This window comes from Mastacembelus armatus, unplaced genomic scaffold, assembly GCF_900324485.2.
Source record: "Mastacembelus armatus unplaced genomic scaffold, fMasArm1.2, whole genome shotgun sequence".
In the NCBI taxonomy this organism is placed as follows: Eukaryota; Metazoa; Chordata; class Actinopteri; order Synbranchiformes; family Mastacembelidae; genus Mastacembelus; species Mastacembelus armatus.
In genome coordinates, this window is record NW_022872881.1 from 39178 (window position 1) to 62767 (window position 23590).

Sequence of the window (23590 nt, forward strand, 5' to 3'; positions counted from 1 at the left end):
TGACATGCAGGAGTGTCACTGGGTGTGTTGTTTACATTATTACGAGCATAAGTGGTGTAGCCTTTAATGTTGTGGAAAATCTATTTAATCTGGTGTAAATCTGGTTTTTATACAGTTGCTAATGTGATTACATGAAATAGTCATTTTACAGTTTGTACAGTTAAAGTCTAAGGATAAATGAATTTATTTTCATCTGTACAGAACACACACGATGAATAAAGAAAGAACAGTCAGCCTCTAATCCCAGTGAGATGTGAACTTTAACTGTGCTCAGGTTTCCTCGGGCATGAGAAGAAAAAACTGTCGTCTGCGTGGGAGGAAGGAATGTGAACCATGTCGCTCTGCCAAAGATTTTATCCTCTGATCAGTCAGATCATCTGTTTGGGGGAAAGTACTGCGAAAGTACTACTGAGTACGGCTCAACATGGCATCACACAAAAACTGCTGTGAAGCGTTTTTAATAAAGAGACGTAAACTACAGTGATTAAAGTGTGTTTATAGTCCAGACGTGATGAACGTGTTGGTCAGGATGGGGGGTCACTTTATCTGGGAAGGTTTTCCCCTTCAATGAGGCTCCTCTGTCTGTTCAAGGCAGCAGCTGGTGATTGTGTGTCAATGTGGCTGAGCAGCTTCACTGGAGGTGAACTTCATTTTTACTTATCGCCTGGTGATTTGAAGAAACTTCCTTCTAATCTACAAACCCAGATCCCCTCCAGACCCACTCAGTCCTGGTTTGCCGTCCCAGTGTCTGCAGAGGTGCCGGCGGCTGCTAGAGCTTCAGGCCTTGAATGTTCGTTCTCAGGTTCAACATCTGCTTCTCCTGTCGGACCTTTTCGTCTTTGAAGGCCAGCTTGTTGGCTTTCTTCTCCACTCTCCTCTCCTGCACAAACACACACACACACACACACGGAGAATTTAACACTTTGTTCTGCACAAATCATCTTCACGTCTTCATCATTTGTTGACATCTTTTCCTCTGCGGTTTGTTTTCATGTCTAAACATCCTGATAGCAGACAAATGTGACCAACAGATGAATTATGTTGCTGACGACAGCAAATATTTGAACCTGTTTGTGGAGTGAACACACAATGATCAGGCTCCGATAGAACCAGAGACGAGCACAAATCAACCAGTGACAGATATGAAAAACCTTCTTAAACCTGGGCCCGGTGACTCTACAGAGACGGCATGTTGTCTGTCAACAGCTTTGTCAGGTGTGTCTGTCCTCACCCTCCCTGCTGGTTTGAAGTGGGTGAGACAAAGTTAGAAAAATAAGATTAAAGTCACTCAACATTTCTGTGGTTGTGACAGCAGCAATGGGAGAAGGTTCCAGTGTTAAACAGATGATAATCTACTGTATATGAGCTTCCTCATGTCTGCAGGTGTTTTCACACTTCCTCCTTTGTGTCCAAACGGCAGGAACTGACAATGATCAAAGTTCTTGGTGTTATGAGGAATGTTTTTAGCTCCTACTTTCAGGGTAGGTACCTAATGAAAACAAACCTTGAGTGACGCGATCTACATTGATCGGTGCAGCACCGGAAATGCCCAGAAATGAAATTAAACCTGGTGTCGCTATGATGGAAAAAAGATTTTTAATGATTTATTATTCTCACTGATTTTATTTACAGGTTGGATCACCCAGGAGCTCAAAGACGTCTTGAGGTAGAACAGAGAAGCAAAGACTTAATTATCCGATCGAGTGATTTGTATTTACTTTGCATGTCTGTATCAGCAGCAGCCTCAGCCCAGTCGGAGCTGAGCGACTGGGGAAGACTGACTGATTGTGTTTGATTCTGTTCTGCTCCTTTGATGCAAGAAATAAATCACAGTGTCTTTTTCAGATTTATTTCTGAACCTTTCTCCCAGATACTCCTCACAACAACAACTTTAAACAACACTGTGCCCCTTAGTGCCGGACTAAGGCAGGTCAGGAAGAACACAAACCTAAGACTTAATTATGGAAACAAGACGTCTGTGAGCTCCTTGTGATTTCACCTGTAAATGAAAAACCTGTGAAAACAAGTAAATATCAGTAAGAATAATCAATCAATCATCAATCGCCAACTGAACATTTTAGCCTCAGACAGTTTGACAAACAGGATGTTCTTTTCAAATCAAACTGAGATTTCCTGGTTCATCGTCCTGCGTATCGAACAGCCTTTAAAGGTTTTACGACTGTTGCACAGGTTCCAACTGCGACCACGCTCACCTTGCGTTCTTCCTTCACGGCCTGTTTCCTCGCCTTCCTCTCCTCTTTGCTCTCCTCCTTGTTTCGTGGCTGAGTGGAGACACGAGGCAGGTCCGAGTCGTTGATCCTGGTCATGCGCTCCGCCTGCCTGGTGGTCAGGCCCCGGGCGGGGAGGACGTCCAGCGGGATGCCCGTCTTATTGGACACACGGATCGGCTTCGGCTGAGGACAAAAGGGGTGAAAGACGATTTAGGTTTCTGGTGATAAGGTGGTAAAGAGCAGCTGGATTTACTTTCTAAGCATCTGGGCAAAACTTTTTTTTTCCTTTACAAACTCATTAGTTAAAATATAATTACAGGCTCCATGACTGTCCTGGTTTTGTGTTTGGCAGTGTTTCATCAGTTTGAGCTCTGGGTTTTGGTCTCCACCACCTCCTGAGGGAAATCTCTGGCTCTTTAGCTGCTAAATGCTCCACTATGTTCACCAGCTGCTGTTTGCTGCTGAGCAGGTAGAGGACAGAGGCTTTTTACAGCTGCAGCTGCTCCAGTGTTGCAGGTGTGAGAAGCACCACCTAGTGTTCACCTGAAGTGACAGGTCCTGGCAGCACAGCACCCCCTCAGGTGTGGGAGAGCTTCATTCTGATTGTCATATTTATACTGGGTGCATCTTAAAATGGACTAGAAAACCTAAAATAAAAACCTTTTTTCATACCTTTGGTGGATCTTCAATGACTTTGGGTCTGTTGTAAATGTTCGAATAGGTGCCTGGGGAGGAAATATGAAAATATCAGTCAGTGAACTGAAGTGAGTCTGCAGGATATTTTGAAAAATCAAAACACAAACCCCGCGTTCTACTCTAAGAAAGTTTTGAGGCCTGGGATTCTGCAGCATCGCTCACTCTAACAGCTTCTGTTGCTGCTTTGCTCCTGCAGGAGTCAGGAGTTCCACCACTGACCAAATAAACGTTACTTGTGTGAACAGGTAAGATTTTAACCTTTGGTTTCCAACAAAGCAGTTAGTCACAATCTGAGCCACTGTGCAAATACACCACACTGGTTACTGTTACAAACCAGAGCCAAGTTCTGTGACTGCACAGACAGTCAGAGCAGAGCTAATGTTCAGGTTCACACGTCATGTTTTTCACCTTCAGACCCTGAAGACCTTCCAGAAAACGTCAGGAAAATATTTTCCAGTATAAATGGATTGGATTATATTCTGAGATGTTCCTAATGTTCTGAACCTCTAAATGGACAAAACACATGAAAATGATGCTCCTGAAACTGGAACCTCAATAAAAACATAAAAATTGACATACATGTGTCAGGCCTCTTTCCACTGAGGCAGTTCCAGGGCTGCCTCGGAGCCAGCACCTAATTTTGACCCGGTTCTTTGTGTTCAAACAGCCAAAGAACAGGCTTGGACCAGGAAAACTGGTGCAAATTCTCTAAAAGTGAGAACCTCTTACATCAGGAGCTGTGAGCGGGATTATCTTGACCAACAGGACCAAGTGTGATGTGTTTGGAAACTGTTTTGTTGTGATCAGGTGATTTTTTTGCTGGTTTTCTGCTATTATAACGTATCTTCTGTCTTTCTGTTGGACCTGCAGCATGTGAACCTTCTGTACTGTGGCAGTGCAGTTACTAACGTTAGCTCGTTCGCCTACACACAGTACTCACTGCTCGGTCAGCCTGTGTGCAAACTGGTTGTAAGAAGGATCTCAAGTTGGACCAGCTCTGAACCGTCAGATTGTACTGGTTGAAAAGGACCATCAGTCCGAAATGAAACTCACTGATGATGGTTTCACAGTCCCACGTCTCTTCTGGAGCCTCAATAACAACAGTTTCCATCTCTTCTTCTTCCTCCTCTTCATCCTCCTCCTCCTTCACAGCAGGAAGCTCTTTGGGACCCAGGTCATCAGGCCTGAGGAATCTGAACCACAACGAGACACAAACGAGTCATTTAACAAATAAAAACACATATCTGATACATCAAATCGAGAGGAGGAGAAGAAGAAGGAACTCCACCCACTCCTTCTCTTTCTGTTTGAAGTAGTCTTTGATAACTTCTTCGAGACGAGCGCTGTCCGGCTGGATGAAGCCCTCCAGCTCAGCGTTGTCCAGAGCACCGATTTCGTCGTCGTCAAACTGTTCGTAGAACTGAAAGAACACAGATGCAGTTTTTGACTAAGGACCTTAACGGCTGTGAGGGGCTGTATGTGAGAGTCAGGGTGAGGGAGGGACTGGGGGGGGGTCATGACACCATCACTGAGTTTCCACATATGAGGAACTGGTGAGATGCAAATCCAGCCCCAGCTGAGCTGCATGTTTTATCTGTGTTTGTGTCCCTGGAGCTGTGTGAACACTGCTCATGTTGTCCTCGCTCACACTGCAGCTCTTTGTTATTGTTATGGCTCTGTGGTTTTTCCGTGTTAATCCCTAAACAACTGGTACTAACTGGTGCTACTCATGGTGGAAGGTGATACGTCCTCTAGAAGACCCTCGTCACACACCACCGCTGAATTAAGATGCGTTCACCTTTTCGAAGCGGTCGTCCAGCAGGCTCAGCTGCTCGTTCCTCCTCATCACAGACGACGTCAGCGAGTACTCTGTGAACCGACTCCTCGTCTCCTCGTCCGTGAACAGAAACTCTGGACCACGGCCGGACTCGTCCTCGTCGCCCGAGAAACCTCCTTCAGAGTCGAAGTCGCCCTCTTCATCGTCTGTGTCCTCCCACTCATCATCGTCATCTTCGCCGTCTACATGGTGGCCATTTCTGTCAAAGAGGAAATTACGTGTCACGTACTATAATAATACATCACAATATTTTTAGCAGAATCCACAGTCAGAACTATTAGTAATATGAATATTAGTAGTAATCACATTACTATGGAATACTACATGTACTATTGTAAAACCTCTGGTTGCTCATGTTAATGAGGAGTCACTATTAAATCAAATATGGTTCAATAAAATCTCTTTCTGTGATATTATAGATCAACATGTCTGCCTGTATCACTGCAGAGATAAAGAGATAATGTGGTTGTTATTCCTCAGCAAACTCATCCGCTCTATTTCTTCTATAATAATGATTTTTGTTATGGCAACCACAAGCAGCAGTAACAGCAGCAGCACTTCCACAGTCTCTGGAATGACCAAACAAAACCTTCAGTGCAGCATCAGATAACTTGTTATTTCTTACTCCATTTCCTCTGCTCTGCTCGCACTGTTTGCTTTGACAACAAAGTCATCGTCCAGGATGTTGTCGGGGTCCTCGTAGTCGAAGTCTTCGTCGAGCGCGGCCACGATGTCGGGGTCCATGTCCAGTCGGGGTCCTGGAGGAAAACACAAAGCACAAGCTGCTTCAGGCGACGTCACATTATCGGGATGAACGGAACAACAACAAAGAGCTGAAACTAATAGACCAGTTTCTCCATGAAGTTCAGTGAACAAATATCAGTGTATTAGCTTTAACAGTCTGTTCAAATCTGCTCTGAATCAGGTGAAAGTTGTTTACCTGAGATCGGAGCAGCTTTGTTCAGAAGTCCGACCTCCTCTTCAAACTCCGAGGCGAACACTGAGGAGGGCAGGTGGATGGTGGCTGCCTGTTCGTCAGACACAACAGGAATCAGTTTTTAACCTCACTGCTTCAGAGAAATGTTAATACTCTGATGAGACTGTACAACTGTCTGCCCGAGTCTAACACGGTGCCTAAATCTGTACTTAAAACAAAAACACAAAACAAATCTGAAAAGTGAACATAAATTAACTCAACACCTTAAAAGTGCAAAGACAAAACCAATACAAAACATTTGCATAATAAACTTCTGATCCCAATATAACAGTGTATGTAGCTAATAACTGTAGCAGCATCTTAGACAGACATCAGAGATCATGAGGACCTGTCAACCAGGGTCCTTTCAAAACGGATCTGCTCCACTAAACGACTTCTCACTGTAACTTCTCAGAGAAACAGGTCTGAACGAAGCTGATGCCGTCACATGACGTTTAACTGTCATCACGCTACATCAGACACAACCTGGGAAATGAAGCATTTTCCAGCTGCATCATTTTGGCAGAGGAAACACTGCTGACGTTGCTCTGAGCTAACAGCTGCAGTGAGACCAAGTGTACTGTTAACCAGCATGTGACACGCAGTCATGCTTCTGCTGCCCGTAACGGCAAAACCATCCCAGAACTTTGTCAGGACTTTCTGGACTCACAGCAAAGGCCTTGTCCATGTCTGGTTCCTCATCGTTCTCATCTTCATCACGGAGGTGAACAGAGCGTCTGTCGGTATACGCGGGTCCGGCCTCCACAAGCTCCGACGGGCCGGACGCCTCCTTCAGGTGCTGCAGGTAGTCGTAGTCGTCGTCAAAGAAAACCCCAAACTTCCTCTGCTCCTCGCGCCGCTTCTCCGTTTCCACCTGGAACATATTAAAAACACAGTTTTCACATCAGATGAAATGTTTCTATCACCAAATCATATGTAGTCACGTTTAAGCCGAGTTACTTTTCTGACTTAGACTGTTGTTTTACTGTGAAATGATGATGTTTGGCTGAGCTGCTCAGGACTCTCAGGTCTACACAACCTGTGACCACAAAGGTCAGGAACCACTGAAGCAAACCAGCTTTTTTCCTAAAAGAAGCTTGAGGAGATTAACGTGAGGCTCATTAGAAGAGTTCATGTGGACCTTGGCGGCGGGCAGCAGGACGTGCTGTGGGGCTTTCTCATCCGCAGCCAGCGGGTCCCTCTGACTCCTGTGGACGAGGTGAAAGGTCACAGCCTTTTTCTTCTCGATGAAGGCTTTCTTCTTCCGATGAGGCTGAAAGACAAACAGTGTCACGTGTCATCCAGTAAACTCCTGCACGGTCCTGTTTACATCCCTCTGGCTCAGTCAAAGTTGTTAGGAACCTCATTTTAAGAAGTTGAATGTGTTTTATAAGTGTACACAAAGTTTGAGGTACTTGTACTTCACTTGATTATTTATACTTTTTCTACTTCATACATCTACTCCACCACAACTCAAAGGCACATTTCTATTTCACTAATGTTTATTTGACATGTTTAGTTACTTTGCAGATTTGGATTCAAATACAACAAAACCCATTAGGATGTTTTATTATAGGTTTGAACAAAACTACTTAGTAGTACAGAAAATAACTAGAGGTAGCTCCGTGTTTAGCAGGTTTACTATATAAACACATCAATAACACACACATTAACGTTATTTAGGAAGAGGAACTTGTACTTGTGGTCCATTGTGTTGTATTTTATGTCAAACTATGAATGTGTGCCTTTCTCTTCTAACACACTATTGATTTGTTCACGGCACTGACGTTAGCCGCGGTGGCTAACACCGTTAGCTTAGCGCAGAAAAGTCCGCTCACCATGTTGTAACCGAACGTCTGGCTGGATTTTTCTACGGGTCGAGTTTAAACGTGTCCGGTCCTCCAGCTGTGGGCAGATGGTCACACAAATAACCGTCTACATCCACAAAGTGTCGTCGTTGTTTATCCACGTTGAGTCAGCCACCATGCTGCTGCTGCCGCCATTACTGGAAAGTACCACTTCAGCCTGCAGGGGAGGGGGGGTTGAATTATACCAACACACTTTAATAGAAAATAAAATGTGTTAAATGTTTAAATGTTTGGATTTATGGTTTAAAATGTTCTACGATACGAATAACATCAATAGCACGTATGTTAAAATTATCATTAATTTTATTGTAGGAGCTGTGACCCCTCTTTATTAGGCACTGTTGGTACAGTCCAAAACGTCCTGAGGTGCATCAGCGCCACCTGCTGGTGTGGAGAAGATGCCGTCAGTGAAAAACAAGTTAAATGTTTTTTAAAAAGCCCCAAAGTGAAATGGGAACAGTCCATGACAGCTTCTGCCTTCAGAGCCTGTAAAAGAGGAAAAACCACAGACCTTCTACATGTGTAGTCACTGTGGACGATACTTGACCTGAGCTGTTCTGACACAACGTTAGGTAAAGTACAAACACACATAATTAATTAATCATTTCTGAATTTCATTATTAAAGTTACCAGCAAATACAATGAGGTTTAACCTGAGAAAAGGAATTTCCACATTAATAAACTCTGGTGTCATTTACTTTAAACACTGATCATGTAAAATGATTTGGATCATGTTTTTCCAGATGTTTGTTTATATATGTGTGTGTTTCTGATCATTATGCATAAAGATTTGTCTATGTTACACAGGCTTATATAACATAAAATTAAAAGTACCAGTCCCTCAAAACTGGACTAGTATGCACAGTACTTGAGTAAATGTGTCGTGTAGTCAAAGTTTCTCCACAAAGACAAAAGTTTTATTCCAAATTTATTTCCATTCGTGCAGAGAGTAGAGAAAATAAAACAATCCTTTGTCCAAAAGAATGAGTCAGTAACATTCAAAGTTTAACCCCCCACCCCCATCACAAAACCTTCCTTCAGTGTCTCACATTTCTTGCTCCAAAATAATATTTCAAGTGAATAGATGACACATAAAACAAGAGAAAGAAAAAGCGTGCACATGTCATTATGGCCTGAATATTCAACCCCCTGAACTAAAACATCGTCCGCTGTGTTTTGCTCTGTTGGTGTCTTCTGTTTGATTTCAGCTTCCCCTCAGACATTCATGGACAACATCAGGAACTGTGCAGGGAAGAGAAGACAAGGAGCAGCTAAATCAACCTAAAGTCAAATCACTGACACGCTGCAGACGTGCTGTTGTGCAGCTCAGCTCCACAGTCACTATCATTTGTCCAAAATCACATTCTCACCAGCACCACACAGGCACGTCTTTGCATTTGCAACTCTTCATAGACTCTGACTCAGTGCAGAAAGGTTGTTTTTCCAGGAGCACGAGAGAGGTAACAAGACTAGTTTATCAAATCCACATTGATTTTAGTTTGTTTTAAAGCAACTTGGTTCAATCTATGGATTTCAACCATTGCAGCAATATCTCTGACTCTTCTATTTGTTTTCTGTTGGATAATCTTTGCAAACATTCCACCACAAACACATGGACCTGGATAAATTCCACCCATCTGGCACGCCAGGTATAGTAAAACAAACACTTCAGAATTGTTTGCAGAGATTAAAGTTGCTCAGGTGTGGTGTAAAAGTGGTTTTACCTGCATCATGTTCATCCTCACACGGCCCCTCTTGAATTTGTCCAGAGCCTGGAAAGTTCCTGGATAAGACAGAGAGTTTCAGTCAACACAAAGTTCCACCAAACATAGAGGAGGCTTTTATTTTAACTTTGCTCTACGTACTGAACATGTTCTCCAGGCGAACGATGCAGGTGAGGTAGTCATCAAAGTCTATTTCGTAGTTTTCGTCAGCAAACCTCAAGCCGATCAGCTGCAGGAGCTGGTTGTTGAGACGCATGCCTGCAGGAAAACAACGCAGCAGCAACACTCAAGATTTACATCATTCCCCAAAACAGTGACTCTTATTTCTACAGGCTGCAACGCTGTTGCTGCAGCTGCTACTATCAGCCCTTACAGTATAACTTTCACTACCACTCATAGAACATCGGCACAAAGAAAATATAATGCATTTACTAACACATTTGTATATGGGAATGGAGTACACAGTATTTCACAGAATATATTACAGATGGAGTACAATAGTACATAGTATAGTACAATATTTAGTGTATAATACACTGCATTCTCTTTGAGAAATGTGTCATTTGACACTAATTACAGTCTTTTACCGCTGCTTTCAACACATCTCATGGTCTTTGTTAGTGGACAGCATTTCCTCATTTGTCATAAAGACTCAGCAGAGTAAGCTCCATCCACTAAGGAAGACTGGGAGAGGTCACAAATCTTTATGTTTAATGACATCTTCATGTATGACCAACACACGTCTTTGTTCAAATGCTGTAAACAGTCTTCTAAGAAATGTCTGCCCACAGATACAAAGTGACAGATGCAGATGAGACGAAAGTATTAAAGTAAACCTGTTAACTGGACTCTCACCTGCAGCACTGAGCACACTACGAAGCTCATAGGACGACATCTTCCCTGATCGGTCGGTGTCAAAGGACAGGAAGAGCATCTGCAACAACACAGGTTCATTTTTAACAACCTGAACCGCAAAGAGCCGCCTGAGCTGAGTTACACAGAAAAATCATCACTCACGATCCACTTCTTCATCTTCTCCCAGAAGACCTTAAACTCATGGAACTCCAGCTTCCCTGTGTTGTCCACCTGGTTTCTACTGTCAAGGAAAAAGCTTCAAATAAAATTATGCTTTTTCAGAGCCTTAAACCCAACGTGTGCTTTAATGACAGGGTTTGTTTTAAATTGAACTACATAAACAACTAAAAACACTTGTGATGCATCCATTGTCAGTTCGTTAGGCACAGACAGCTAAAACAAAGTCAATCTAATCCAACAGTCCTACATTAAACTCCTCCTAATGAATATTATAATGTTCTGTTAGAGTGTTAATTCAATCAAATGACTCAAAACTGCTGAAAAGGTGTGCAAAATGACTAAATAATGCACAGGAGGCAGAAAAATTCTACAACAGACAAACGACAAGCAGTAATTTCTCTGTTTAACTACAGAAAGTTTCATGATATCCAGAGACAACTGAAGAGTGAACCTAAAGTGCTCATGTCATCAGGTAAATGTATCTGTGATCTGTATAATCTACAATATTAATAATACATCATTAGAGCCCAGAGGAACATGCTAAAGAATAAACAAAAGTGGTCCAAGAGATAACCCTTGTGGAACTCCATACGTGATCAAAACAAGATGAAAAATTACCACATTGATCCAAAATATCTATAAGGAGGCATATAAATAACACAGACACACAGACTGACTAGCAAAATGTGCTGAATGATCATAAAGAGATGTAAAATGACCACAAAACAATGACAAATAGATGCAAAACACCCGTAAAGACTCACAAAGACACACAAAATAGGTGACTGTTTGTTATTTTATGTCTCTTTGAGTCTGGGGCTTTAATATGCATAGTTCTAAGTCTGACACAGGGGTTCCTAATAAACCGACTGGGTCCGACACAGGGGTTCCGAATAAACTGACTGGGTCCGACACAGGGGTTCCTATTAAACCGGAAATTGAGTCAGGCAGCTGAAAGGATACGTCCATGAGGTTGATGATACTGTGGCAGGTGCTGAGACTCAGGCCTTCAAATTTGATCTCTTTTCCTGAAAATAAATGATTAAAACATCAAGCAGTAGAATTACTACATACAACAACACTGCATGGACACTCAGTTACAACACTGTAGATAAGAGAGAAAAAACTATATATTGTGCAATAGATTACAGATGCCATAAGCTGTATTTTGGAACCAAATGTCAATTTGATGGATGCTTAATTTTTTCTTCTGCATGAAGTTGGAAGTTTTTGTATAAAAGTAAATCAGCTTTTCTGTTTTGTTTTTCATTTATTTTACATCCTTGGTAAACACCAAAAAGCACAGAAGATAAAGAAAAGCCAAAGTTATTGATGCATTAACTGATCTAAGAACAATGAAAACATGATTTGTTGTAATTCATTTTAAAAGCTTCACACATTTAATCCTGTTGACTACCAGGGTTATTCTTTGTAATATTTCACTCTTTATAATTATCCATCCTTGATTTAATGCCACATTAATAGTGTTAGAACAGCTGAGGTGTTATGTTTACATCTGATCATCACATTAGGTTATGCCTGACGCAATGCCAACTGTATTTCTGAATATGTAAGACCATATACTCGAGGATTGTAAACCTCTACAGTAAATTTTTACACTAAAAGCCAGTGGGTAAGATTTGGAGGGATAGCTGCTGTTTGTCTGATATCAGAGCCCAGTGGAAGACACTAAGGATTAAACAGAAGAGGTACAAGAAAGGATCCCTGTGGAACTCCATACATGTCAAAATTACAAGTTGATGTTCATTTTTGATACAGCATCTGCAAAACGGTTTTAGACAAAGACATTTCACAACAATTAAACTAAAAACAGAGAAAAAAGGAATGGAACAAAACTTACGTCGGCTGAGGACGCCATTCAGCATCTGCTGAAGCTCATTGACAGAGATGGCCTCATCCTGTAGACACGGCAACATTTACATTCAGAAATATTCATGGAAAATACAGTAATTACATAATAATGGTCATTTTCACACATGAGCTTTTCGACATTAGGTTAACAAGACAGTGTCTGAGCAGATAAAACTCCTGAAGCCCAGGTGGTACATACTGTCTAACACTGGACTGATAGTATTAAACAGCTGTTTTCTTACATCACCAGCCAGCTGATCGAATAGTCTCCTCAGGCCTTTCTCCTCACTGGACTCCTCCTCTGGAGCGCTGGGCATGGGCGGCTGGTGGAGACAACACAGCATGAGTACAAGCAGACCGGACTGGTTGATCAGCTGAATGGGTGATTGATTGTCAATGTCTGGGAGATCAACTTACAGCTGGGAGGTCAGCGTCAACCTTGCTCCCCATCTCCCTGTGAAGTCACAAGTTGTCAAAGAAAAGTTAGTAACTGCAGATACTTTGTGCCCACATTTCTTATTTTTTAAAGTCATGTTTCATTTTTAATTCATTACTTTATTCTGTGTTACCCCAAAAACTGTATCATGCAGTCAGAGCCCTACACTGTTTCTGGGCTACAGCCAGATGTTGCCGAGGCAGGCTGTAGCTGTGACTGCAGCTTCGGTCATGCATGTAATTGTTATAATTCTGGCTGTAACACATTTGTTTCTGATGGTGAAAAAAGAGCTAGATAGAAACTACATGACACATATATAGTAACTCAGAATTCATTGTGAGGGAAAATACCCAGCATGAAACTGTGGAGGTTCTATAAAGGTGCATTATTTTAAATTCTCAAATAGCACTGACTCTTTGTTTCCCCATCTGTGCTTTGTTGTTCCATGTCATAAACTCTACCAGATGCCTGAACACTCACAGAGCTCCAGCTTTCTTCTCTGAGAAGATGCGGATGAGGAAGTCAGCTTCGTGGTGGGGCTGGAAGGTGGTCGGGACCAGCAGGTATTTCCCAGGAGGCAGAGTAAAACGCTCCGACACCTCTCGCATGTTAATGTAGGTCTTGCTGCGAGCCGTAGATGGGTTGTAACGGAAGAAATCCTTCCCGAGATGATCTTCTTCTTCTGGAGCCTGAACAGACAGAAACGGAGAGAAAAGCCGATCAAATTAGCTGATTCTAACTAAAGAAAACATTATTATTATTAACATGTCAGCACACATATGAGGCAAAATGATTAGTGAAAGCAGGTGTGGAGTTTGTGAACTTATGAAATGTAGATGGTGAAATTTCTATTTCCACTGGACCTCTCATCCTCATTTGTTTCAAACTCTACTACTCCATCTGACATACATGTTTTTGGACTGTGGGAGGAAACCAGAGTACCTGGAGAAAACCCACGCAAGCACAGGGAGAACATGCAAACTCCACACAGAAAGGCCCCTGATGGGTTTCAAACCAGGAACCTTCTGGCTGTGAGGCAACAGTGCTAACCACTCATCCACCATGTTGCCCAGCTTCATAAACCATTTATGATAATATGCTGATGAATAAGTTTGTTTTTGCAAACTGTTTCAAATAAAGTTTTTTTGGACCCACTGCTATAATTTGAACATACTTGCATATATGCAATATCCACTTTTATGCTGATGACACCATGTTGTATGTCACAATGACATACATATTTAAAATATGCATATATTTGGCACAAAAGTATAATAACACCAAAATAAAGATTTCTTGTACAGTTTCAGAAAAGTGTGAGACGATTAAAAGATAAACGGTTCAAGCAGGAGTCTGAAGCTCAAATGTGTTTGGATATTTTCTGACCTTATACACTGCGAAGCCGATGGTCTCCAGGTCCAGGCCTTCCTTCCTCAGCTTTCGTCTGTTCTTCTGCATGAGAGCGATCACTACGCTGCACACATCGTCATCGTCGTCAGTGTCCTCCAGCTGCAGCTTGAACTGCGGGTTCGTCCAAAACGTGTCTGCAGATTAAAGAGGTATAGTGTTAGAGAGCGGTTTGGGATTTAAACACCAAGTGAAATAAAATAAACATTTTTCTGGCCCTTATCCAGAGTCAGGATTTAATGGCAGCAGGTTCACCAGGGTAGTCCAGATGTTCCCACAGCAGTATTTTCCAGGTGCCCCTGTCCTACTGGGGGTCCTCAAGGCATCCCCAAGCCAGATGCAATGTGTTCTGGGTCTGCCCTGGAGCCTCCTACTAGTTGGATGTGCCCAGAAAACCTCCAATGGTAAGTGCCCAGGAAGCAAATGGCCAAACCACCTCAAATTTCCTTTCAACATGAAGCAGCAGCAGCTCTACTCTGAGCCCTCTAGAAGTCCAAACGTCTCACCGTATGAAGGAAACTCATCTCGGCTGTTTGAATTCACAGTCTCATTCTTTCAGCCATTACGCAAATCTCATGAACACAGGTGAGGACTGGATGTAGATGAACTGGTTTTTGTTTTGTCTTCTGGTTCAGTTACCTCTTAAAATACTGTCAGTAAACCCATTCAGCAGCACAGGTGAATTTATGGATAAACTCTATAAACATGCCTTATACTGTGTTGAGCGGTAAGCAAAATGTTTATTCCTACCAATGTAGTTCCTGCAGCCTCCAGCAGTCGAGCCTCGGATCCAGTTTCCCTCAAACATGCTGACTTCCCACTGGTGCTTTACATCGTCGGTCAGGGAGTCAGCGGTCATGTTGCAGATCTCCACCTTGTCATAGTTCCTCTTGAAGTCCTCGAACTGCATCCTGGAGTCACAAAAACCATCATCTTCAAATTTAATACCATCATCATGTCAAGTCCGGTAGCTTTTATTTGGCGTTTCAGCCGTGCACAGTAAACACAGTGTATAGTGAAACAAAACAGGTGGTGCAACATAAAGATCTTCACTCAGAACTGAAGATCACACACATCTAATAGCTGACTGATAATTAACTCAAAGCTCTGTAACAATAAAAAGCCTCAGAAAGTGGACGAGTACATATAGTCCACTAAAGATGAACTGCGTATCACGTAGTAATACAAGACATTTCTAATAGATGACACGCTGCTTGCAGCCATAACACACAACAGTAATTGACATATTTACACAGTTTGTTTGGTCAGACAGCAGCTAGAACACTGTTCTGCCTAAGGATCCACTGGGACAGTTATTATACAGCAGAACAGTCAGGAGTGGGCACAATTAAAAACACAAATAAGATAAAAAAGAAGCTGAATGAAAGAGAGTTCAGTTTTGTCAATGTCAGAGGGCAGCAAAATAAATTTGAATTGTGTTTATTAGGTCATATTGGCAAAATGCATTTTGCAAACTCAGACAATTCAGTGTTTTGTAGATTTGGCAAAGTAAGTTATGACAAAACAGCTAGCAGCCAGTCTTCAGTCTAAGGCCCATCACTGTTCCCAACAGGACTGATATTTATTAGTGAGAGAAACTGACAGCTAAAAACTGTTAAGCACAAAAGTCCTTATGGCTTTTTCTCCATCTGTGTCTTTGCATGAAAGGTTTGTGCATTTTATTTTTTATTTACCCTTATTTGTCTTATTTATTCCAGGACCTCCAAAACAAACACACAATCGCAAAGTTAAATGAACTTAATCTGTAAATCCAAAGAAATGGACTCACCAGAATTCACCGTCGTCTGTTGAATTCTGCTGGAGGCGAATCTGTTCAGATTTGTCGATGTAGTTCCACTCTCTGGAGCTGAGACAGAAAATACGACTGTTTGTTAGGAGTGAAATTAAAATACATACAAGTACAGTGAGACACAAACTGCTAGAACATATTATAGAGACGTTTATTTCGTGTGTCTCTCTCAGTCCTGCTGTCTCACATAAAGGAGCATAATGTCCAACATAAACTATGTTTTTTGAACATTGGTCTTTATTCTTACTTGTCACTCCAGGGGCCATTCCACTCAACCTGCCCCCAGGGGTTTCTGATTCGGATCAGCTGGACCGTCTGACCTCTATAATTCACCTGGGAATCAGAGAAAATTGAATTTCTTTGTTAATTATTCTATCATCCTGAAATATGGCTCTGTTTCCCTGCTTCAGTACGTAACTCATTTATGTTTTACTTCATTTTCATTTCAGGGCTTCTCTTCAGGAGCCTTCAGGTCCAAGATGAAAAGCAGAAAACATCAGTTGAACAGAAACAAACAGTCTCACCTCCTCCATGCCTGTGATGGAGTATGCATGTCCCTTCACCAGGCCGGTGGTCGTCTTGGCTTCAGACTCTGCAGAGCTGGTGATCTGGAGAAAACCAGAAAAGCGTTTGAGCTGGGCTGACGTACCATATGAGGAGTGAAAGACAAAAACAATAATTAAACATTATGTTCTAACTAAGAGTGTTTTCTTTGGGGTTAGGTCTTTACATCAATAGAGCATCCCATCATGGAGCCTCTGTCCAGGGCCTTCTTCATGATGGAGAACAGGTTCCCTGGAGCGTTCTTGGTCTCGTACATTTCCCCCACACCGCCAGTGAAATCCTCCATGGCCTCCATTGTGCTGCCGCCCTTCAGCGCCTCGTAGCTGCCGTTTAGTCTACAACACACAGGACAACGTGTCACTGTAGTTAACACAGAAAACAAAGCCAACGTTAACGTTTTAAGGTGTTTTTTCTGCTTAGGGAGAGAATCCTGATCCTTTTGGTGACCTCCTGATCCTCCCTGTAGACCCTCAGATCAACACACACAGAACCCTCAGAGGTCCGGAGAGCTCAGGACAAAAATAAAGCAGTGGAAGCGTTCTTACTTGGCGTAGGCCTTCTCCATCAGGGCGCTCCAGAACTCGTTGTAGGATGCAGAGTGAAGCATGATGAGTTTGTTTCTCACCGTTGGCAGCCTGTCATCCACCACCACCTCCAGCCATCTGTTGTGCTGCCAGAACTGAGGAAACAGAGAACGTGTCACATAAAACACAACACAAGTCCAGACCTAAGCCAGGCGTCGACACGAGTCTGCACAGCCCCCACTGTTGGAGAGGAAGAACCATGTGTGCCAGGTCAGCGGCGTGGCTCCCTGCTGTGTCTTTAATAGTCTTTGGATAACAATGGAGGTCTTCGGACAGACCGACAAGCTGAACCAGGTTCTGGATGGGATTTGGACTCAGTAACACACACACATAGAATCACCTGTGTCTTTTAAAGGATTTTTAACCACCGACTATGTTTCAGCGACTTGCTGATACAGACGCTGTAGTTATTCTCTCTGTGTCTGTCCTTCCTCACAGAGACTGAAGAGTCAGGAAAAGCTAAAAAAGATCAGAGTCAGAGAAGCTTAAGAAAACAAACCAACGCTGCTCGTACCTGGAAGTGAAAGATGCCAGCGTATCTGTGGTCAAACTCCTGGTCTGGAGGCACAACTCGGGCCATGGTTTCAGGCTTGAGGGTCAGGGATGCGATGGCTGCCAGGAGCCAGCAGTCCCCTGTGGTGACAAACAGGTGCATCATGGGTAAATGAGTAAGATTTGTGCACAGGAAGAGTCAAAATGATTCATGCAGATCACTTGCGGACCAACCGAGCTGTCCTTGACAAATGTCTGTCCTGTCTGCGCCGCCGACGATAAACTTCGGGTCGCTGCAGATCTCCTGTGGGAGAGAAGAGGAACAGGTTGGATTTTTAAAAAATGACAGGTGAGACATGACACTGGTGCCTAAACAACAGGTGAAGGTGACACATGCCTTTAATAGGTGTGTTCACATTCCAGCCATATTAATCAACCTGAAATCTCAGTCACTGGAGCTCAAAAACTACAACAGAGGCAGCTGAAACATCCACTCAGAAGAAACGCCCAAGGGAGAAATGTGGACTAATCACAACCAGTGTGATGCTGGTGGGTTTTCTAGTTTACTCAAACCAGGTCGGTGCTGCAGGTGCAGTATGTTAACAGGTAGAGCTGCTGAAACCAGCTAATTAACAGGCAAAAACATCACGTATAAGATTTCTCAAAAAAATAAAATCATCCAGGAACAACTTCATCTAAAGCTGATCAGCTAAAATCCAACCAGACCAAAACTCTGGGTGTGATTTGCGAGTCGCTGCCGACTGTGGTAAAGTTTGCACAGACAGAAGAAACTGCCCCTGCTCTTGGTTCTATTTACACTGTTTCCTTGTAGAACTGGTTTTGCAGCTACAGCTGAATAAATACAAAATTTTTTTGTTTGTGCTAAAACCAACTTGAAATAAAACTATCACGTCGGTTATTACTGATTCTCTGTCCATGAACGCTGCCAGGACTCACTCAGGTCAGTGCCACAAACAGGTTTGATGACGACAGCTTGTTGGTTTTCATTCATTCAGGTTTGTACTGAACCAGAGGTTTGACTTTTTAAAGCCAGTCAGAGTGAACATGACCAGTTTCACTGAAAACTACCACAATATAAAACCACACGTTGACCCATTAGATGAGCAGTCCAGCTAGAAACCACAGGACGTCATTTATTTAATGTTTTAAATCTCAATTTAAGGCATCAGCTGTGAGAGTTAAGAGATTTCAGGACCCCTTCAGGGTTTAAGTGGAGGCAGGTTGAAACATCTGGGCACTTTCTAGCACAGTTTCTTCAATCTGGGTCAGCCAAACCACCTGAAACTAGAAATCCTAAATCTAAAACGTGCCTACGTACCTTAGGCCTCTTCCATTCAACATTGACAGGAACACTCTCACTGAAAAACAGTGAGGAGTCTTTGGCAGGAAAGTCTGGATCCTCAAACAGGACCCCCTTCTGCAGACATTCCCTCCTCAGCTGTTCGAACGACTTCCCATCTGACTGCGTGATCTCGGCCTGGATCGGGCTGGACTGGAGAGGCATCTTCTTCTTGGGGAAGAAGCTCGGGAGAGCGGAGCAGAAGGAGCCGTGAGGTGAAGTGTGATGCCCTGAGCTGCCTGCTGTGTGTCTGATGCAAAGACGAGCCTGTCAGGTCGGTAGGGCTGAAACGTACACACCCTCCAGACAGAAACTGGTTTATCCTCCTGTGGCGGTGAACCTCGCCCCTGCAGACTCTCCTCTTATTATCGCTCTCCTCTTTGGGCTCGGCTTCATTCCTCACAGTTCAGCAACATATAGTTAAATAGCTAGAAGTGTCATTTAAATTCAGTATCTGGGCCTAAAGGACCACATAGTGTCGTCGTTTTAAAATGGGACACATAAAATCGTATCTGCGCTCAGTGTGTGGTGAACCACAAACCACTTGTCCCCAATTATCTGAGAATTAATTTAGAGCGTATCAATTCCTGCCAGTCCATGCAGCGATTTCTTGCCTGCCTCAGGTAGATAACGTTTAATGCAGTAATTTCCTTTTGTTGGTTTCTCTGTTCTGTTGACTTTAATCTAATCAGAGCAGTAACTAGGACCAGTTTTACCATGGAAGACTAATGTTTACACATCATAAAAACAGTCTACATGACCTCTCATCGGGTGAACCGTTCACCTGGAAACTACAGTTCACTACATTCAACTTGTCCAATCTGAACCTAAGGCAGAAATCCTTCTGGTCTAAAGAGAACACAGTCTGAGACACTTGGACATATTGTTAGGAGCTTGTGCACTTTCCTGGTTTTTACCACCAGCTGTCAAAGGAGCTTTATGGTTATGTAATGGAAGCATGTCACAAGCAGGTACTGAACTGAGAACAGGGTCCTGAAGCCCTTTCTGCACTACGAGAAATCTTTGATTCTGGCACCTGATGCTGAGGAGAGCTGAGCCCAGCAGCTCTGGACGAGGTTTAAGTTAAAGTTTCATGTGAATGTAAATTACAAACAAAATCTGGACAAAAGAAAATGAGCAGATATTTATTTACCTGGGAGGACGATATGTGATGCAGTGGTTCGGTCTTTGCATCCGATTGCTCCGATTTCCTCCCACAGTCCAAAAACAAGCAGGCTGGGTCACAAAAACACAGGTGTCAATGTTTTCAGCCTTTGGGTGTCACTCAGGACCCCCAGCACACGCCTAGAGGTGGAGGCGTCCTCCACCCCAAACTCTCCTGCCACCTCCTAGACGGGGACGGACAAAAGACCAGGACGGACTTTTCATGATACTCAATGACAAAACAAAAAAGGAGCTGAGTGAAACATTAGTTCAAATATATTCTGTTATTTATTTTGTCTTAGAGTACAACAGTTTACTGACAAACACAGAGGAAACTGGCTGAAAGTATAAATGAAATACAAACAAAAAAACTTTCATATGAAAATGCAGGGAAACCAAATCACTTTCATTTACATTTGAATCGCTCTGTAAGCACAACCTGGAGGGTTCCATGTTACAAAAATACTGAATCTTTTTAAGCATTGCACAGTTACTGACAGAACAGCTTGAAAAATACAGACTTTCGATTCTTAGAAAGTCCTCAGCAAGACTATTACACCGCTAACTCAAATACCTACAGCAGGCTCACGCAGGAAAAACCAACCCGCTGTTCTGGGGTTTTAAATTTCACTCTGTAGCTTCTGTTTTTAAAGAATGAGACTTCCTGATTTACAAAAAAAATATTCTTTGCTTCTTGTCTAAGACTGGCGACATCATCAATCTAACACCCGGAACCATTCAGGCTCAAAAACCCGACGGCCGTGGCTACTGCTCTGTCTTCTCCTGTGCAGTTCCCGTCACCAGCAGCAGGTTGCAGGCCATGAACTGCACGTTCAGCACGTTGCTGGTGTTTCCAGTGTACAGTCCCACCAACTCGCTGGATGAGCCGTCAGCAGGCGTCCCACCGTGGGAGTTGCGGATGTCCCACACCCGGACCGAGTTGTCCATAGACGAGGAGGCCACCAGGCTGCTGTCCGGGCTGAAGGACAGGCTGGTGATGTTGTCTGTGTGTCCCCGCAGGTCTTTGTACAACGTCCCTGATGCCAAGTCCCACAGCTTCACCCGCTGGTCCTCACCAGCTGACGCCAAGTACTTCCCGTTAGGGGAGAACGCGAGTGAAAGCACCGGGCCGCGGTGGCCAGTGAAAAGGCGAACGGACGCACCCTGCTGGGTGCCCCACAGCCGGACAGTCTTGTCTGTGGAGCCGGTGGCCAGATAGTTGGAGTTGGGGTGGAATTTGACACAGTCAACGTCAGCGAGATGCCCAGCGTACAGCCGCAGCGGGTAGGTGCGAGAGAATGTCCAGAGGCGCGCGGTGCGGTCGTGGGAACCGCTCGCAAAGTAAAGGCTGCAGGGACTGACGTCCACGTCCCACACCGGGTAGGCGTGGCCCTGGTACAGAGCCGTGTTGGTGAAGCTGCCCAGGTCCCAGTAGCGGACGGTCGTGTCTTCAGAGCAGGAGAGCAGGCCCGAGCTGTCCGTCAGGAAGGAGGTACGATACACCGGGCCGCTGTGACCCCGCAGCGTCTTTATCTCCTCGGCCTGAGCCGTCTTCCTCATCCACCTGCGCAGAGAACAACAGAAACAAGAAATAACACAACACTAACCAAACCATCCTGCCCTGAACTGCCACTGTGTTTGTGAAAACATTCATGTTCAAATGATGTGAAAAACAAAAAAAGAGTGAGCAGTTAGAACTCCAGCCGAACTAGAGATTATTTTAATTAGATTAACTCACTGATTAGAAGCTATAACATTAATGGAATAACACCCACTAGACCCTTCAACCTTATCTCGACTCACTTCCTCCTCCAGTACACACATGCCAGGTGGATGCGCGACACATCAGCCTGATGCGGTTTGGCCTTCAGCTTTCTGGCTCGAAGGCTCCAGAGCTTCACTGTGGAGCTGTCGAAGCCGGCGGCCAGCAGCCGGCTGTCGGCCGACACCTCAGCCGTGTTCAGCATCTGCTCCGTGTGGTGGAAAGCATAAAAACCACGGTGGTGAGCGAGGGGGGCCCTCGCGGACTTTCTTTATGCAGTCCTGCAGTCCAGGGCCGCCTCGTTCTGTGGGATCCCTGCAGGGACTTCCACCCCGTCCCCACACTCAGCTCCATCCACTCCTGCCCAGGAGGAGGTGGAGTTTGGGGCGGCGGCGTTAGACCACTGGTACCGCCATACAGTTGGTAGTCTGTGCGCTGGGAAGCAGTGACCTCCACCTGCAGGTGCGTGCTGAGGGCCTTGCAGAGGGCGCTGTTGTCCTCGCTCTGCAGGTAGCGCAAGCAGGTAGCTGTAGGCAGGCTCCGTCAGGTGAACCACATACTTGTGCTCCAGGAAAGCACTCAGCCGGGGTTGGCTGCAATGTCCTGAATAGTGAGAACATGGCGGAGCTGCTCTATGGTGGCACGCTGCGCTGTCCTGAAGAAAGGCGCCGTGGAAGCGACTGTAAAATCCATCTACTGCCCCCTTCAGGCCACCGCGCACCATGTCCAGGTGGAGGTAGACGAACAGTGGGTAGGGATGCAGCTCACCTCCTTCGCCCAGGATAGTTCTGTCTCTAAATAAAATAAAAAAAACCAAGATCACAGCTGCAGCTAAGGAAGGACTCCTGTGACTGTGCAGCAGCAATGCGGATGTGCTACCTGACAGAAAGGAGCGCAGTCTGGAGTACTGGGTCTTACTGCTGTGGGTCAGACTGGCAGGGTGCAGCAGAGACGATGTTGGCACAGCGGACTCCGCCTGCACTGCTCAGACGTGAAGAAGGAAAGAAGCAGTGGGAGAGAACGAGGAACGTTATCATGTTAAGGGTAGAACCATTTTCAGAGTGAACTAAAGTGGCTCAATGTCATCAGGTAAATGTAGCTGTGATCTGTAATAATCTACAATATTAATATACGTCATTAGAGCCAAAGGAACTGCTAAAGAATAACAAAGGGTCCAGAGGATAACCCTTGTGGAACCGCCATACGTGATCAAAACAAGATGAAAATTAACCACATTGATCCAAAATATCTATAAGGAGGCATATAAATAACACAGCTGACTAGCAATGTGCTGAATGATCATAAAAGAGATGTAAAATGACCACAAAGCAATGACCAAATAGATTCAAAACACCCGTAAAGACGCACAAAACAAACAAAAATAGGTGACTGTTGTTATTTAGTCTCTTTGAGTCTGGGGGCTATTAAATGCATAGTTCTAATTCTGACAGACAACAGGGGTTCCTAATAAACCGACTGGGTCCCGACACAGGGGTTCCTAGTAAACCGGAAATTGGAGTCAAGCGGCTTGAAAGGATACGTCCAGGAGGTTGATGATACTTGGCAGGTGCTGAGACTCAGACCCGTCAAATTGGATCTCCTTTCCCTGATAATAAAGGGTTAAAACAGCAAGCGTAGAATTTACTACAAAACACACTGCATGACACTCAGTTACAACACGGTAAGATAAGAGAGGAAAACTATATATTGTGCAATGAGATGGACAGATGGCCAGAAGCCGGTATGGGGAAACCAATAGCAATGGAATGGAG

The 23590-nt window shown here is 44.0% G+C and overlaps 2 protein-coding genes and 1 pseudogene across 2 annotated transcripts; all 3 read right to left on the reverse strand.

Annotated features, from left to right (window-relative positions):
- Nucleotides 1-67: 67 nt before the first annotated feature.
- LOC113132379 (protein LTV1 homolog) lies at nucleotides 68-7736 on the reverse strand. The gene is made up of 11 exons (XM_026310376.1): nucleotides 7579-7736; nucleotides 6882-7013; nucleotides 6411-6614; nucleotides 5705-5792; nucleotides 5390-5522; nucleotides 4726-4963; nucleotides 4220-4347; nucleotides 3981-4120; nucleotides 2904-2956; nucleotides 2214-2414; nucleotides 68-880 (listed from the first exon to the last, which is right to left on the reverse strand). Exons 1-11 carry the CDS (start codon nucleotides 7579-7581, stop codon nucleotides 770-772), a joined length of 1431 nt encoding a protein of 476 aa, XP_026166161.1. The 5' UTR covers nucleotides 7582-7736; the 3' UTR covers nucleotides 68-769.
- Nucleotides 7737-8519: 783 nt separating this feature from the next.
- LOC113132378 (calpain-9-like) lies at nucleotides 8520-19152 on the reverse strand. Its single transcript, XM_026310375.2, has 20 exons — nucleotides 18872-19152; nucleotides 17767-17836; nucleotides 17555-17673; nucleotides 17002-17135; nucleotides 16623-16791; nucleotides 16417-16500; nucleotides 16140-16225; nucleotides 15872-15949; nucleotides 14833-14993; nucleotides 14062-14219; nucleotides 13156-13364; nucleotides 12657-12693; nucleotides 12482-12562; nucleotides 12229-12286; nucleotides 11331-11395; nucleotides 10350-10418; nucleotides 10188-10266; nucleotides 9474-9590; nucleotides 9333-9391; nucleotides 8520-8850 (listed from the first exon to the last, which is right to left on the reverse strand). Exons 1-20 carry the CDS (start codon nucleotides 19055-19057, stop codon nucleotides 8824-8826), a joined length of 2046 nt encoding a protein of 681 aa, XP_026166160.1. The 5' UTR covers nucleotides 19058-19152; the 3' UTR covers nucleotides 8520-8823.
- Nucleotides 19153-20659: 1507 nt separating this feature from the next.
- LOC113132364 (TAF5-like RNA polymerase II p300/CBP-associated factor-associated factor 65 kDa subunit 5L) lies at nucleotides 20660-22855 on the reverse strand (annotated as a pseudogene).
- Nucleotides 22856-23590: the final 735 nt, after the last annotated feature.

Coding starts and splice junctions, on each gene's coding strand:
- LOC113132379 (XM_026310376.1), bottom strand. Junction 5,523..5,704: donor CAAAGCTGCTCCGATCTCAG/GTAAACAACTTT, acceptor GTTTTCCTCCAG/GACCCCGACTGGACATGGAC. Junction 881..2,213: donor CCGTGAAGGAAGAACGCAAG/GTGAGCGTGGTC, acceptor GTGTTTGTGCAG/GAGAGGAGAGTGGAGAAGAA.
- LOC113132378 (XM_026310375.2), bottom strand. CDS start 19,057: ATGCCTCTCCAGTCCAGCCCGATCCAGGCCGAGATCACGCAGTCAGAT. Junction 17,837..18,871: donor TTGAATGGAAGAGGCCTAAG/GTACGTAGGCAC, acceptor TCTCTCCCACAG/GAGATCTGCAGCGACCCGAA. Junction 9,591..10,187: donor TAGTGTGCTCAGTGCTGCAG/GTGAGAGTCCAG, acceptor GTTTTCCTGCAG/GCATGCGTCTCAACAACCAG.